Source organism: Sphaeramia orbicularis, chromosome 12, assembly GCF_902148855.1.
Source record: "Sphaeramia orbicularis chromosome 12, fSphaOr1.1, whole genome shotgun sequence".
Taxonomy (NCBI): domain Eukaryota; kingdom Metazoa; phylum Chordata; class Actinopteri; order Kurtiformes; family Apogonidae; genus Sphaeramia; species Sphaeramia orbicularis.
In genome coordinates this window covers 25,753,126-25,770,555 of record NC_043968.1, presented here as the reverse complement: position 1 = coordinate 25,770,555, position 17,430 = coordinate 25,753,126, and the positions used below count along the sequence as shown (strand labels likewise).

General features: G+C 36.7%; 1 protein-coding gene across 2 annotated transcripts in view; it reads left to right on the top strand.

The window, feature by feature from the left end:
- syn3 (synapsin III) overlaps positions 1 to 17,430 on the top strand; it is a 130,861-nt gene that overhangs the window by 104,490 nt on the left and 8,941 nt on the right. For both annotated transcript variants that reach the window (XM_030149014.1, XM_030149013.1), the window contains 3 exons: positions 5,079 to 5,221; positions 7,054 to 7,128; positions 8,211 to 8,313. In XM_030149014.1, coding sequence (XP_030004874.1) covers positions 5,079 to 5,221; positions 7,054 to 7,128; positions 8,211 to 8,313 — 321 coding nt within the window. The remainder of the gene's footprint in view (positions 1 to 5,078; positions 5,222 to 7,053; positions 7,129 to 8,210; positions 8,314 to 17,430) is intronic.

Genomic DNA, 17,430 nt, shown 5'->3' with positions numbered 1-17,430 from the left:
CACTTTCCTTCATCCACTAGTCTGAAGAAAGAGAGGATAAGTTCATACACTTTCCTCTCAGTTATGTCTATTCTTTTTTTTTTTCCAGCAGCTACATGAACTCTTCCTATATGTCTTTGCCTTCGTCTGTGTGGATGGGTTTGGTTTCCTGTTAAGGAGCCAGACATGCTATAGAATTTCCCATAAGTCTCGGGGGGAACTCAGCAGGCCTTTGTAGAGCGGGACCTTGTTTAACCCCTCAGACCTCACAGAGCTCTGAGAATGGACAGGAACATGTAAGAATTAGGCCACTGCTGTTTTGTTTGCTTTTGGCTTAAACCTGTAAAACTTCAGTGGCTTGGACAGAGAAAATGGGATGTTATCTGCGTCTTATTAAAACCATATAAAGTTAAAGGGCACATCCTGTATCTTCAATCAGTTTATCCAGCATTTCAGTGTTAAATCAATTCCACATTGATTTTGGGCCTGTGCTTTTATTACTTTAGAACCAAATAATGATACTTTATTCATCTTTTTTTTTAGGATTTAGAAGTAGTTTTACTTCCTAAATAAGTAATTTTTATGTGTCAAAAATGTTCAGCTAAACTTGTTTGTTCTCAAAATAATGGTGTTATCTTTCACATCAGGTCTCTGTACTTTGCTTATAAAATATTCACACTGCCTCTGTGGACAGAATGTGTTTTTCCATTCACCATTTTTTATACACATTTGGAAAACCTGAGTGGAAATGCTGGGATTTCATAAGCCTAGTGAAATATCACAAAAAAAAAAAAAAAAAAAGTTTAGCACTTGGTTGAGGAGGAAAAGCTTTTATGAATAAATCATGACTTTAGAGTAAACATGTGAATTAAATGTGAATGTAAGCAGATGGAAACAATATATCTGCAAACTGATATTATCTCTACTGCTCCAAAATCATGAAGCTGTCATTTTAGACGTTTTAATATCTTTGTTTTCCACCGTCCACTTTCTGCCACCAGGCTTTCAGATTGTTTATTGCTTAAACTGCACTAAAACTGGTGCTTTGTTATTATCTTTACTTCATTGTTCACCATTATTTCTTATTTGCTCTGACAAATTTTTTTTTGCACAATTTGTTTTGACACAGCAGTAGATTTAAACATGGATGTATTTGCATTTTCCTTTAAATATGTTACTTTTTGCACCACATGTACATGGGGACTTGACTACAGTATGCCTCAGTGGACATTTTAAAGAGGCATCTTAAGACGCACCTTTGTTCTATTGCTTTTATGGGTGTTCCTTGATTTTATTGGGTATTTTAGAATTTCATTTTTTATGTTTTTGCACTTTGTATTCCTTTTGTGTATTGCTGTATTATATCTTTTAATCTGTAAAGCATTTTGTTTTGTTTTGTTTTTTGTATGTGTTGTCTTATAACCTTTTAATCTGTAAAACACTTGGTGAGGTTTCTCCGTGATAAGTACTATATAAATAAATTTTACTTACTTACTTTTACTTACCTACAGTCTCTCATGCCATGTAAACTATACATTACTCAAATACATCCTTAACCTGTACATAATACCAACTGCCTGTAAACAACAACAACAACATGATGTTTGTAGCTGTTTTACTGGAAAAACTCAGTCTGTTTTAAGACCAAAGTTACTCATGTTTTTCCCTGGGCAAATATTTTATCATTCAGACACCCATGAGGTCACAATTAGATGCAACCAGCTGCAGAGGTTTTGTTAATGCTTGGCGGTCTGCTGACATATGTGGCTGACAATGGCAGCACAGTGTGACCAGCTCAGGTCAAAGACAAGGCAAAGAAACACCCAACAATACTAATGCAGATTGACAAGCGCAAAGGACACTGATATATTCTCCTTTCATTTTTTTCTATATATATTTCAATAGGATATACATATTCAATTACAAAAATCAAAATGTTAAAGTTGACATTAAAGTAGCAGAGTTCAGCTCATTACCTCAGTTTTCCTTTTTGTCATTTAGTCTGGACACTGACCAGCATCATGAGCTTTTCCACTCGGACCACTTCTTCATCTCTATGCCAGTGTTTCAACTTCTTCAGCTTACCTTTTTCCTTTCTGTTAACACCATTACACTTTGTTTAGTTACTCAGAGGAATTGCGTAATTCTCTGGATGCATTTGCGTGCTTACTGCGTAATGCTGGCTTGGGTCAGGGCTGGACCTGCTACTAGCTATCAGGTTCTACCTCTGGAGCCATGATGTGAACTGTGAGTCACTGACCTTCATTCGGTTGATCTTGACATTTCGATTTTTGCCAGCGGCGTATTCTGACTGATTGGAAGTAATCTGCTGGAATAAGGGTGAATATTTCTGTAGTGTCGTAGTACGGTTGACATTCTCATTCCTTCTACTATTTGTGTCTTATCACTTCCCCCTCACTATGTCATCAACAACCACAAAACTTGCAACTTCGACAAAGATACAGGTCTTTGATGTCATATTAAAACTATGACATGCTTCTTCATGTGCACATTTTCCACCAATACAAGTATTCTCCCAACACCTGTTTTTTTACATGTTGCAGGAATTAGCCAAACAACAAAGATAACTTTTACCTCTACTCCAGAAGGACAGTGGAGTGTGTCAAATCTATCAATAATCGCTTTTCTATTAGACATATGCATAAAACTTTGCCGATATTTACTAAATGTAAAAAAAAGTAGAAGTGCGTGATTTCGGTTTTTCCATTAAATCACAAATGTGGTGATTTGTTTACTTATTATCGATGACACGAGAAGTCACGCTATAAACATGGCCACAAACGTAAATATGTTGATTTACAGATATATTCATTATTATATATTACCCCTCTATGCCGTACTAAATTAAAAAATGATTCAGTTTCCTGGCGTGTCCACGCATACCGCACCATGTTTCTTTTAAAACTCTTCGTCTTTGCTTGTTTTAATGTCCATCAACATCTGTTTTTTTTTTATTCACATGACTCTAGTTGCGGAAAAAGGCCTTTCCATTGCAGTTTTGTGTGATATACCATTTGCACTTTGCCCGAAAAACCCCCTCTTGCCAATGCATAAGCTTTTAATCGAAAAACAAGAGTTTGGGCGAAATTGTCGTTTTTCCATTAGGTACATTTTTATGTGCAAGTTATGTTCGTGCAATTAGAGGGTCAATGGAAAAGCGACTAATAACAAAAAAAGGAGATGTGTCTGGCTATGCAAGTCTAATGTCCACCTAAACCTGCCAAGGCTTAGGTTTCAGCTTTGTCATGACCCCTCCCTTCTGGTCATGTGGGCTGCTTGTTTGTCCTAACGTTTGTCTGCAGATGGAGTTAGTGGCACACCTATTTATACCGGCGGCAAAGCAACAGACACTCTCTCTCCTTTGCTGCTCAAGTCGACACCAGCGCCAGACCACCCGTATCTTTTGTTACCTTTGTCTTTTGTTTTACACCATACAACACTCACACTTATCACATTCACTCACCTCAACACTCACCCCATTACTGATGCTACAGATGCCACACCTAATACAAGTTCTATTGTTTGCACATTTCTCTTTATTTACTGTAAATAAATTACTTTATTCTTTACTGCATATTTTGTTGTCGGCGTCCTTTTGTCATGCCTAGAGCCGGGCCATGACAGCTTCACAACGTAGACAGACACATGCACAAACCTTTATTTCTTTTAAACCAAGCTAAATGTGCTAATGCTGCACTAAATCCATGAGATTACGATGATTATCGGTGCATTAGTAAATGATCGACACCATTAAAACATGAAACCTTTTTTGGGACTGAAGTGATAAACTGAGTGATGAAACCTTTCAGGTGAATTTCGACTCGTTCTTCCTGTAAACGAGTCTCACATAGGCTTGGTTGAACCTGAACCTGAATAATTGTGTTCATGCTGTCTGTACTGTCTCAATTGTCTGAATTAAAGCTCCTCGTAGTCTGCCCTCTTAGCTCATTTGTCTCAGTTGTGTTGCTGTTTACGCTATGTGTGGGATTCATGTTATTACTCATCAAAGTGACAAAGTGACAACACTGTTTATGGGACCACATTGAACATCAAAGCTGCCCACCCATCTTTTATACAGTTCAACTTATTTTATTAGATGGTACCATTCTTGCTCTTGTTCAGTTTTTCTATATTTGTTTTCCAATTGTCAAATTCACTTGTGGCTCATTCTTTGAGAGGGTTGTATCATTTTTAAAAGCTCTTTGGGATTTCTTTGTTCCACCCAGACAATTTGTATTTCATTTTCAGCAGTTTTTAAGACGTGTTTTCATGTAAAACTGCACTAAATCCAAATGCATTGTTTAACAGTCTCCTCAGATCCCACAAAATCTCATTTGCATTCATGTTTTTTATTTGTCACACCATATTTATAGTCATATAATTTGATTATATTATACAATGTAATTTCTTTGCTTTCTCCAAATCCCTGACTCATACTTTCTCTGGTTTGTCTTTGTGTTTTGGCACTTTACCATTCCCACCAGTGTTTTTGGGAAGAACTGTGATAATACATGTACCAGTAAAAGGCATGGTGATGAGTGAGTGAAAGCTCTGGCTTGAATCATGTTGCATCTTGGAGCACTGAACGCTGATAGTCTGCCATATATTAGAGCTGCTGATTAATGAGTTTGTCTTCTATGCTCCATTTCCCATGACCTGATGGAATACACCTCATAAATCTGTGGATCAGTTAAGATAAGAGTAAATTAAGCCTTTTGATTTCATAACACAGATGGAGTGAAGATAAATGAAAATAAGGATTGTTCAGATTTCTCTTAGCTCACTGTTATCTAATTATGTAAGAGTCAGAGTAACAGTACCTCAGAGTTTTATGTGGCATCCATGTTTTTAATTGAAATAGTTTCCCGTCTGTCTGTGTCGACAGTCTGCAGTCTAATCACTGGAGTGAGGTGACGCAGTTCAAAGCTGCCCCTGGACATGTTTCCATCCAAGCAACCTTCATTATCCAGACTGTGTACAAGTGTGAAATTCCTGTGGGATTGTAAGCAGCCACTGCCAGCTCTGACGGCATGCTTTGTAATTAGCCGCTCACTAACGAGTGACGTCTCTCATCGCAGATCAAAGTTGAGAACCAGCAGGACTTCCAGGACATTACCAGTGTGGTGGCCCTGGCGGGGACCTACGCCACCACCGAGCCATACGTGCAGTCCAAGTACGATATCCGCATCCAGAAGATCGGAAACAACTACAAGGCTTACATGTAAGGTGTTTAGAGCTACATTTAATGTCAGTGACGTACAAAGCAGAGGTGTGCTGAGTCTTATGGGTATTAGATGAGTGATATCATTACAGTTTCTAAAAATACTGTTTAGTTTCAGTTTCCAAAAAGGGCCTCAACTATTATTATGTTATTTTGTGACCTGTATTTACCCATTATAAGACTAATACAACACAGAATGTGAAATTAAAGCATAATTTATGGCAACATGGAATTTTATGGATAATTTTATGCAGAACTAAGTAGTCAATATAATAGCTGGTAAATAAAATAAATCATGTAAAGTATGAATTTACCCACATATCACTTTATGTCTAAAAAAAACCAAAACATATAAAAGCAAACATTTATTTGATTAAAGAATGAAATTAAATAATAATAATTATGTTACCTTACAGGAGTGATATTTAGCTTTTTTTAATTGGAATTATGCATTTTAAAACATTTCCCTGTGGTCTACATAAACTGTAAATGCTATGCTTGGGTCTGAATTCTTCATTAATTCAACTCCACAGGTCCATATTCAACCCTATTTCTGAGTAATGACACCAGAAAGGTGGTTTTGAGCGCTGGGTCTTTAAATGCAAATGAGCCACTTCATACTCAACTGTGGTGCTCTGTCCTGTTCAGCTACTCGTGTTCATTAATACAACAACAACTGAACATTTTAGGTAACTGGCTCGAAGTTTAGACATATTTTCAGTATGGACTACAACCACTGCTGCTGATAAACAATTATGTCATACTCGGAGAAATGTTCGTGGGAAGTCGTGACCTTATGTGTGCAAATGTCGTGATGTAACAAGTTACAGACGTAACAAATTAAGCAGGAATTGAAATGGGTTGTAGAAATCCACTCGATTTTTGCCTAAATGAATATAAAGATAGCTTTGCAGCACCTGGAGGGTTCAAATTCAACCTTTTTGAACTATTAGGATCCAAATACACAAATAAATGAACCAAAGTCTTGTAAAAGTGGGTTTAGCAAAATATGACCCCTTTAACTAAAAATTGTTAAACGTCTTCTATCATCTGCAAGCAGATAACAGAGCATTTATGTTGCACGTGTTGGAGCATTTTGTTATTAAATTAAAGGTGCACTAAAAATAGATTTTCACCAACAGTCTAGTGGTTTGTTATTTTAGTATATCTAAGCAGTAACATTTTGTAGTCAACTGCCATAAATAAAAGTCATTGTAAGCTTTTATTGCATTGCATGAGGTGAGGGAAAACTGCTTGTAAATATCTATAAAACAGCACTTTAGTAACACCACTCTGTTCATAAAGGAGTAATAAGGTGCCACTAGAGTGACTGATAAGCTGTTGTAATTATACTGTAAATATCCTGAAGCACACTTAAAGTTGTAAATGCAGACAGGAAGTAAATATTTCTCTTTTTCTGAATTCTAGTCCATTCCTACCAACAGTTCATGCTCTCCTTCCTCTTTTAAAACCTCACACCCATTTGGAGGCGAGAGACCTTGTGATGTAAATTCAGCAGAGCATATAGCAACAAAATGAGTCAACACCCTCTTAGCTTTTAAGTGTCTGTATCTAAGCAATAATTTAACAAAAGTGGAGAAACAGACTAGCCGAGCCTTATCTCATATATTCCCTGCCCTCTCCATGAAAGCACCATGAAAGCATGTCTTGAAATGTTTGTGACACAAACAGAAAGTAGGTGTGGATGGCAGTTATTGTCACTGACAGACTAGTGATAGTATCTGCTGTGAAGTTTTCTATTCAGCTGCCACCGAGTGACTAATTCTTGGTGGAGTAAGCACCATTTCCTGATGTTTTCCTTTGATTTTCAGGAGAACATCCATCTCTGGAAACTGGAAGGCTAACACAGGCTCTGCCATGTTGGAACAGATTGCGATGACTGACAGGTGAGCTGAGTCATGAATATAGAGGTAAACATGAAGCTCTTACTTCTAACCCATAAGGACCCAGTGTGACTTTTGTGGCAGTTCCCAAATGATTTTTTCCTCTGTATTTAACCTTTCCTAATTGATTTATCAGCCTTAATTATTATAGTATTCTCTGAATTTTGCATTTTTTCCAGTAAAAATCATCTATTTTTCTATATTTAATTCACTGATCATGTAGATGCTCATAAAAACTCAAGAGTAAATTCCAAGATTATTCAATAAAAAGAGAAAAAAGTGAAGAAAAAGTGACTTTTTCAGTAAATCAGATCATTAACTGAAAATGAAAGTAGCATCTCCATCCACTGTTATTGATCAAACTTCATGGGTTTTACTGGTGAATCAATGTTTTAGAAGATAACTGTTTCCACATTCACTACGGAGCCTCTGAACATCCAAATGGGTCATATCTGATGACCATGAAAAGATGAAAAACTGTATTTTTTTATATGCATTGATAAAATTAATGGATCAAAAGGTATTAATGTAGATATTAATTGTTTAATTAATGAAAAAAAATTATAAAAGCTCAGAGTAAAGTCAAAGGTTATTGTATTAAAACTGAAGAAAAAGTGACTTCTTCAGCAAAGATATCATTAACTGAACATAAACCCAGTGTGTCCGTCCACTGTCATTGATCCAACTCCATGGGTTTTACTGGTGAATCAATGTCGTAGAAGATGACGATGTTTCCATTTTCACTATGGAGCCTCTGATCGTCCAAATGGGTCATATCTGATGACCATAAAAACATAACGAACTGTACTTTACCCCAATTATTTACATGAACTGATAGGATTAGTGGATCAGTCGTTTCGATCGGTAGATGCTGTTGGTCGACGGTGGATGTTTGGGTTTTTATGGGTTAAATGAATGGTCTTTCCACCATTTGAAGACCAAAATGTCCAAATAAATAAGAGTTTTCTGCAAATTTCAAGCCACAGTGTCATTCTAGTGAAAACCAACCTCTGCAATGTATTGTCTGTACTGTTTATTGAGTCTTTAATATTCGCTGATCAGCTTTTGGTGTCACTGTGTTCCAGATATCGGCTGTGGGTGGACTCCTGCGCTGAGATGTTTGGTGGCCTTGACGTCTGTGCTGTGAAGGCTGTCCATGGAAAAGACGGCAATGACTATATCATTGAGGTCAGTTTTGTTGTCAGAATTTCATTCAGCAGGAGTTTGAGGTTGGAGAAGGCTGAAAATGAAGGAGTTGTGAGTGAGTGGGGAAGAAATCTACAATTTCTTCAAAATCTGTGGGGTTTTTTTACTTTAAACTTAACTCAGTTATAACTAAAAGAAGTAGATTTGTATTTTAATCATGCTTTAGTTACATCCATCACATGAACCAGTTGGTAGAAAGGGGGGAGATGTCACATTCCAAGTTTGGTACAATGCCACTTCAATGAAAGCATTGCCTTGGGTACTGTCTACGTCCCTGGTGATAATATTTTTCGTATCATTGTGAAAGTCAACAGGGAAGGGTGCAGCCAGACATGATGATACATAATGATGTAAACCTTGAAAGATTGATTAATCTGTAGACCAAACACAGACCAGAGAATGAAAACAGCATCAGCAGAGTTTGATTCACTGTGTCTGCTTAACCCATAAAGACCCAAACAGCCACTGGCAACCAAAGCATCTACTGATCTAAACTGTTTAATACCTGTTGATCCACTAATCCCATCAATAGATGTAAATAAAATGCAGTTATTCATCTTTTCATGGTTATCAGATATGACCCATTTGGACGTTCAGAGGCTCTGTAGTGAACGTGGAAACACCGTCATCTTCTACAACATTGATTCAGCAGTAAATTCCATGGAGTTGGATCAATGACATTGGATGGAGATGCTTCTTTCATGTTCAGCTAACGATATATTTTACTGAAAAAGTCACTTTTTCTTCAGTGTTCTCTGTTTCTGATATAATAACCCATGAATTTACGCAGAGCTTTAATGAACATCTACATGATCAGTGAATTAAACATAGGACAATACATGATTCGCACTGAAAAAAATGCTGTCAATATTACAATAAATGGTGATAAATCACTTAAGAAAGGTTAAATATAGAGAAAAATTCATTTGGGAACTGACACAAAAGTAGCACCAGGTTATGGGTTAAAAACCACATGTGTTTGAGTTGACTGGTAAAGTTGTTAAAGCTGGCAAATTAAGTTAGTTTGTAGACAAATAAGTGTTGTCGCAGACCAAACTCAAGGTGTTTGCTGAACAATTTGATCCAAAGTAACAGAATTTGAAGTTAGATTCCAAAAGGAGGAGCAAAGCACTGAGAAGGGTTGTGCCACAGATTCTTCAAATATATTCATTCCAGAGTGCCAGTTAAAATAACCCAACAAATACTGTCACAACCTCTTAAAAACTGCTGTAATTCACATTTTCATATTCTCAAAGACCTAAACATTAATCAGCAACCAAAAGCATCTGCTGATCTAAAATGTTGAATAACTTTTGAACCACTAACCCCACCTATACATTTAAATAATTCAGGCAGAGTTTCTCAGCTTTTCTGCAGCATTACATATGACCCATTTGGATGTTCCACCAAATGGCTCTGTAGTGAATGTGGAAACATCGTCATTTTTTGCATTTTTTTTTTTACATTGATTCATCCATGTACTGTGACAAACAGCAGTGGTTGTAGACACTTGTTTTTACACTCATTTAATTATTTTTTGCTGAAAAAAATACTTCACTTGACTTCAGTGTTTGTTTTCATGGAATAAGCTTTGAATTTACACTGAGTTTTAAGGAACGTCTACATGATCAGTGAATTAAACACCTGACTTTCAGTGAAAAACGCAGAGGATAATATTATAATAAATGCTGAAATGTCACTTAGGAAAGGTAAATGTAGAGAAAATTGTAATTAGGGGTCAACACAAAAATAGGTGTAGTCCTTTAGGTGTTAACTGTGTGTAATCTGATAAGACATTACATACAGTAAAGAACCACAGGCATTATTACTAAATTCTATTGTACTTCTTACACCAGATCACCTCACTGAACTGTCTTTATTGAGTCTCACCATATCTCTTAAAGGGGTCATATTTTGCTAAACCCACTTTTATTAGTCTTTGGTTCGTTTATTTGTGTATTTGGACCCTAATAGTTCATAAATTTTGAATGTGAACCCTCCAGGTGCTGCAAAGCTATCTTTATATTCATTCTGGCAAAAATCGAGTGGATTTCTACAACCTGTTACAATTCCTGCTTAATTTGTTACGTTTTATAACTAGTTATGTCACAACATTTGCACATATAAGGTCAAGACTGCTTATGAACATTTCTCCGAGTATGACATAATTGTTTATCAGCAGCAGTGGTTGTAGTAAAAACTGAAAATATGTTCAAACTTTGAGCCGATTACGAAATGTTAAGTTGTTGATTGTATTAATGAACACAAGTACCTGAACAGAACAGAAAACACAGTCAACAACCTGGAGGGGGTGGGGTGTGAAGTGGCTCATTTGCATTAAAAGGGCCAGCACTCAAAACGACCTTTCTGGTGTCATTACTCAGAAATAGGGTTGAAGATGGACCTGTGGAGTTGAAATAATGAAGTATTCAGACCCAAGCATAGCATTTACAGTTTCTGTAGACCACAGGGAAATGTTTTAAAATGCATAATTCCATTTTTAAAAAAGCAAAATATCACTCCTTTAACTGTTCACAAACACTACATGTGCATTACAAGATACATATTGCAGTTAAGTGACATAAACATTACAGAAAGTGCTAAGAAACTAACTGTTATCTAGCTGGTCATCAAACCGTGGCTTATATTTTTCTGTCCAACAACTTGTCATCTATATGATTAATCTTGTAGCTAAGTGTTTAAACCATTAATCTCACCTATAACAGCATCCAGTTCATGAACATATGGACATTTATTTGGTTTGGATCTGGTCTTATTCTGTTTCAGGCTATCCTTGAATTTTTGTCAGAGGTAGTTTAACTTTTCTGCACATTAGAACCATTCTCCAAAGTCCAGAACAGATGGCAGGTGGAGTATTAAAAGTTTATAAATGCCTTCCCAAGCTGAATCCATGGAACCATCTGGAGAAGTCACATCTGATAGAGTGATTCACTCCACACTACAATGAAATTTAACATCTTACACATCCACTGTCTGGTCTTCTTTGTAGTGAAGTTGTGCAGGTGAAGCAGGTGAAGACAGAGTAGTTTTTACAGGAGCTAAAACAAGCAGAATGTAAAGCAAAAGGCAATTAACATAGCTAAGTTTAAACCAGGGGGCAAGAGTTCCAGTACCTTCTCAATGGAAACTTCTTCTTCTACATAAAAACACTGCTTAAAGTGCTCAGGCATGTTCAGTTTGTTTCCATAGGAGTCAGTGCAAAACAGGAAACCAGTAACTAAAGTCTACAGGACTTAAATACTTCATCTGGGGGTGATATTTATGGAAGAGTGCTAGAGGGGGATTTCTTTTATTTCTTTAATTAGTTGGACATGATAAATAGTTTCATCTTTAATGAGTTGCAGTTTAGAGCAGTATCTTATGTCTCTGAAACAGAGGAAACGGGCTGGTCTGGGAGGTCCATATTTAGCTTGAAACAATGACATCACATTCCCCTTTATCTGTACGCTGGATGAGGTCAGCAGACAAAATAAGCCTCTTTTTCAAACTCATACTATCTCAGGAAATATCTGCCAGCTCCCCAGAGATGTGTAGTCTTCGAGCTGGACTGTTTGGACAGACAAACTGGTGACACAGTCAAGTAAGTATTTTCCCTCCACCAGCAGAACTTCCTCTCTCTCCCTCCTTCTCTCAATCTCACTAACCTTTCTGGATGATGGAATTTAATTAAATACGACAGGGAAGAGCTGTCGGTTCATCGCAGTGGCAATCTGTTTTTTGTTCCAGACAAAGGCATCATCAGCCGTGACACCTCCCTAATGAAAAGTAATGAACTGCTCACAGGCTAATCATTGACAGTTTACAGCAGCTGCTGCAAGCAACGGCAGCTTTGTATCACTGTGCAAAACAGTGTAGAGGAAATGAGGAAACAATGACAAGACATAATGAGACATCAAAATGTTGATGACAAGATACTAAAACGTAATGACAAACAGCAAAATAGATACCACGCAGATGTTTAATGAAGTCATTATACAATGTGATAATATGACAACACAATAATAGATCAACTTTGTGAAATGACATAAAAGTATCATGCAACCGAACTCGATGACATCATTTCAAATATATAAAACAGCAACATGATTTACAGTACTATGCAAAAGTCATAAGTCACCTCTAGGTTTGTTGTTTTTGCAGGGTTGAAATGAAGCATACATATTTTTTTGTCATTCTCAAAGTACAAACATAAATATATTTAAACAGAGGTATAAAAAATTATTTCTAAATAGGTACAATATGATACAAATAGTAATGTCCCAAATACCATTTGTGATTTCTTGGAATTAAGGGAGAGTAATTATAATTTCGGTGATCTTTATATTTGCGAATGGACTAAAGTGAGGACCAAAGTGAAGTCTAGATGGACTGGGGTTGTGGGTGTGAAATTATGGAATGGACCTGATGATGCATTTAAGTTATTCACTCCTTTGACAAAGTTAAAAAAAAAAAAAAGAAAAGAAAAGAAAAAAGCCTTACATTTAAAATTATTGAGGAATATTGAATTGAGATGGTAGATATGTTTTTGTTGTTGATTTTATTTTTTCTGTTTATGGTGTGAATGCTTGATGCTGTACACATTTAATTTAATGTGAGCAGTGTATCAAGTGAAAAGGATAGGCAAAACAATAAGCTTTTGCTTCTATCCTATTCCTTTTTTGGTTTTTATGTTTATTATAATTATTGTACTAAGTGCAATGATTGATGTACAAACCAAACCAAAAATAAATTCATTCAATCATTCATTCATTCATTCATTCATTCATTCATTCATTCATTCTCTTTTCTTCATCTTCAAGAAAATAAAGGAAATATATGCACAGCTTTTAAAGACACACAAAGAAAACAGCACTAAATGGGTTGTAGGTTAAAGTCAATATTTAGCGTGACCCCTGACCTCATAAAAAGAAGCAGCACAAACAATTAGAAACATCTGACATGTGTTGAATGAAACCTGATAAAACATCAAAAATCAATGCAATAAATGTTATATTTTTAAGGGAGGTCACACTACATACTACCTCTTTGGTTTATGGAAGCTGTATTTTTCCCTGAAACTTTTGTTTTTGCTGCTGTACATACTTCCCATATACAGTACAGGCCAAAAGTTTGGACACACCTTCTCATTCTTTGCATTTTCTTTATTTCCATGACTATTTACATTGTAGATTCTCACTGAAGGCATCAAAACTATGAATGAACACATGTGGAATTATGTACTTAACAAAAAAGTGTGAAATAACTGAAAACATCTCTTATATTCTAGTTTCTTCAAAGTAGCCACCCTTTGCTCTGATGACTGTTTTGCACACTCTTGCCATTCTCTTGATGAGCTTCAAGAGGTAGTCACCTGAAATGGTTTCCCAACAGTCTTGAAGAAGTTCCCAGAGATGCTTAGCATTTGTTGGCCCTTTTGCCTTCACTCTGCGGTCCAGCTCACCCCAAACCATCTCGATTGGGTTCAGGTCCGGTGACTGTGGAGGCCAGGTCATCTGGCGCAGCACTCCATCACTCTCCTTCTTGGTCAAATATCCCTCACACAGCCTGGAGGTGTGTTTGGGGTCATTGTCCTGTTGAAACATAAATGATGGTCCAACTAAACGCAAACCGGATGGAATGGCATGTCACTTCAGGATGCTGTGGTAGCCATGCTGATTCAGGTTGCCTTCAATCTTGAATAAATCCCCAACAGCGTCACCAGCAAAGCACCCCCACACCATCACACCTCCCCCTCCATGCTTCACGGTGGGAACCAGGCATGTAGCATCCATCCGTTCACCTTTTCTGCGTCGCACAAAGACACGGCGGTTGGATCCAAAGATCTCAAATTTGGACTCATCAGACCAAAGCACAGATTTCCACTGGTCTAATGTCCATTCCTTGGGTTTCTTGGCCCAAATAAATCTCTTCTGTTTGTTGCCTCTCCTGAGCAGTGGTTTCCTAGCAGCTATTTGACCATGAAGGCCTGATTCACGCAGTCTCCTCTTAACAGTTGTTGTAGAGATGTGTCTGCTGCTAGAGCTCTGTGTGGTATTCATCTGGTCTCTAATCTGAGCTGCTGTTAATTTGCGATTTCTGAGGCTGGTGACTCAGATGAACTTATCTTCAGCATCAGAGGTGACTCTTGGTCTTCCTTTCCTGGGGCGGTCCTCATGTGAGCCAGTTTCGTTGTAGCGCTTGATGGTTTTTGCGACTGCACTTGGGGACACATTCAAAGTTTTTGAAATTTTCTAGACTGACTGACCTTCATTTCTTAAAGTAATGATGGCCACTCGTTTGTCTTTACTTAGCTGATTGGTTCTCGCCATAATATGTATTCTAACAGTTGTCCAATAGGGCTGTCAGCTGTGCATCAACCTGACTTCTGCACAACACAACTGATGGTCCCAACCCCATCAATAAGGCAAGAAATTCCACTAAGTAACCCTGACAAGGCACAGCTATGAAGTGAAAACCATTTCAGGTGACTAACTCTTGATGCTCATCAAGAGAATGCCAAGGGTGTGCAAGGCAGTCATCAGAGCAAAGGGTGGCTACTTTGAAGAAACTAGAATATAAGAGATGTTTTCAGTTATTTCACACTTTTTTGTTAAGTACATAATTCCACATGTGTTCATTCATAGTTTTGATGCCTTCAGTGAGAATCTACAATGTAAATAGTCATGAAAATAAAGAAAATGCGAAGAATGAGAAGGTGTGTCCAAACTTTTGGCCTGTACTGTATATCCACATTATATATCAATACTGAGACTGAGAAATGCATATGTGTGGTCATTATAACTTCACTAAACAAACAAACCTAATGTTGGCCTATATGACTTTTGCACTGTACTTTACACACATAACTGACAAAAGAGAGGAAATACCTGATGGGAGTGGTCTCTTCAGGATGACAATAGGCAGCAAGGGTTCACTGAATGGTTTAATGTGTAAGAAAATGATATGACTCACGTGCTAAGGCCTTCACAGTCATCAGATCTCAGTCCACTTTAACACTTAGGTGAGATTTCAGACCGATGTGTTAGACAGCACAATCACCAAAACATGAAATGAGGGATTATATTTTATTTGTATTTTATTTATTTTATTTAGTTATTTATTTTGAACATAAAACAAAGCAAATTAAGACAAAAACAAAATAACATTTAAATGAACAGAATCTATCTTGAAGTATGTGCAAGTCTGAATTTTGCATGGTTGAAAAGGAGTAGAAGAAGTAAAAACGTATTTAATCTTACCCCTCAAGTGCTTTTACACCTTTATCACTAACTTAATACAACAATCAAACAATACATTTTTCCTAATTTTCACATTCAACCACAACAAATACATAATGTAATTGAATTATGCACAACAATATGTTCATGGCAGTACAGTCATACAAACAGACTCAACAATTCAACAATTCTCTTCAATAATTACAGCATATTTATCAATACAACATCATCCATAAACAAGAAGAATGGTGATTGTCTTTTCATAACAATACACATTCAAGCTATTCTGACAACAACACCCAGCCAAGCCTTTCATTAAGTTTCAGTTGTAGAGTTTTTCACACGATATTCAGACATTATCTTGAAATTAAGTGAGACATATACGCTCACTTGTGAATGTACTGTTTGAGTGATTAATACAGTAGCACTTCAGGGTATGAAGACGGGAATATTGTTCAAAGCTTACTCATGAGTACAGGAAGTGCTTTTATTCTGACTAATCTCAGTTTAAGGTTGCAGCACATGGTCATCCTCAAACACACTCTGAACAGGTGAAGGCACTGTTTGAACTACGACTTACAGTCATGGTGTCACTTCAGCAAAACAAACACACACTCACCTAAACTCCCATAAACACAATAACCCCCTGAACCCCTGAACCCCTGCACATAACATAGATCATGGTGCACAGAATGTCAAACACGCACAATGCAATGTGGCAACATGCACACAGCACGCCATAGTACTTTAAATATAACTAGATATGGCATCTATAGGATGTCTATAAGACATTATAAACTCTTAACCTGGAAATTAATCTGTGTTATTAACCCATAAATACCCAAACATCCACCAGTGACCAAAACCATCTACTGATCTAAAATGTTTAATACATGCTGATCCACTAATCCTATCAATACATGTAAATAATTGGTGTAAAATGCAGTTTATCATCTTTTCATGGTCATCAGATATGACCCATTTGGATATTCAAAGGCTCCGTAGTTACCGTGGAAACACCGTCATCTTCTACAACATTGATTCACCAGTAAAACCCATGGAGTTGGATCCATGACACTGGATGGACACACTTGGTTTATGTTCAGTTAATGATAGATTTTACTAAAAAAGTCACATTTTCTTAAGTAACCCTCAACTTTAATCTGAGTTTTTATTGATATCTACATGATCAGTACATTAAATATGAGAAAATACCCGATTAATACTTAAAAATGCAAAAATACAGAACATAATATTACAATAAATGGTGATAAATCCATAAAGAAAGGTTAAAAATAGAGAAAAATTCATTTGGGAACTGCCACAAAAGTAGCACTGGGTCTTTATGGGTTAAAATAAATAGTACTGGTACCATGACCATGAATGACAGAAAACAAGGTACAGCTTTTTTCAGTGTTTTTCTGCTACTTTGTCCTGAACTCATCTGCATATATATGGTATATCGTGCCATAACATACAACTATATGTGTTTTGCGTGTTTCTAAATACAGTAGATGTAGGCTCTAGTAGCAGCAGTGCAGGTTGGGGGATCAGTGGAGTCATTTGTTTCACTCTTGAGGTACTGTCCTCATCTCATTTCAACAGGGTCATGTTTTTTGGGTTTTTTTATCAACTGAATGCAGCATAAAACAGAGAGGATAGAAGTAAAAAAAAAAAAAAAGTAAGAAAAATGTATTTATATAGCACTTATCGCAGACTAAACCTCACAAAGTGCTTTACAGATTAACCCTTTCATGCATTAATTGTGAGAACCTTAGTCAAGATTTTTTTCTTCAGTGTTTTTATTCCTCCTTAGGCATGAAAAAAACAATGTGATCAAGGTTTTTTTTTTTTCTGTGGT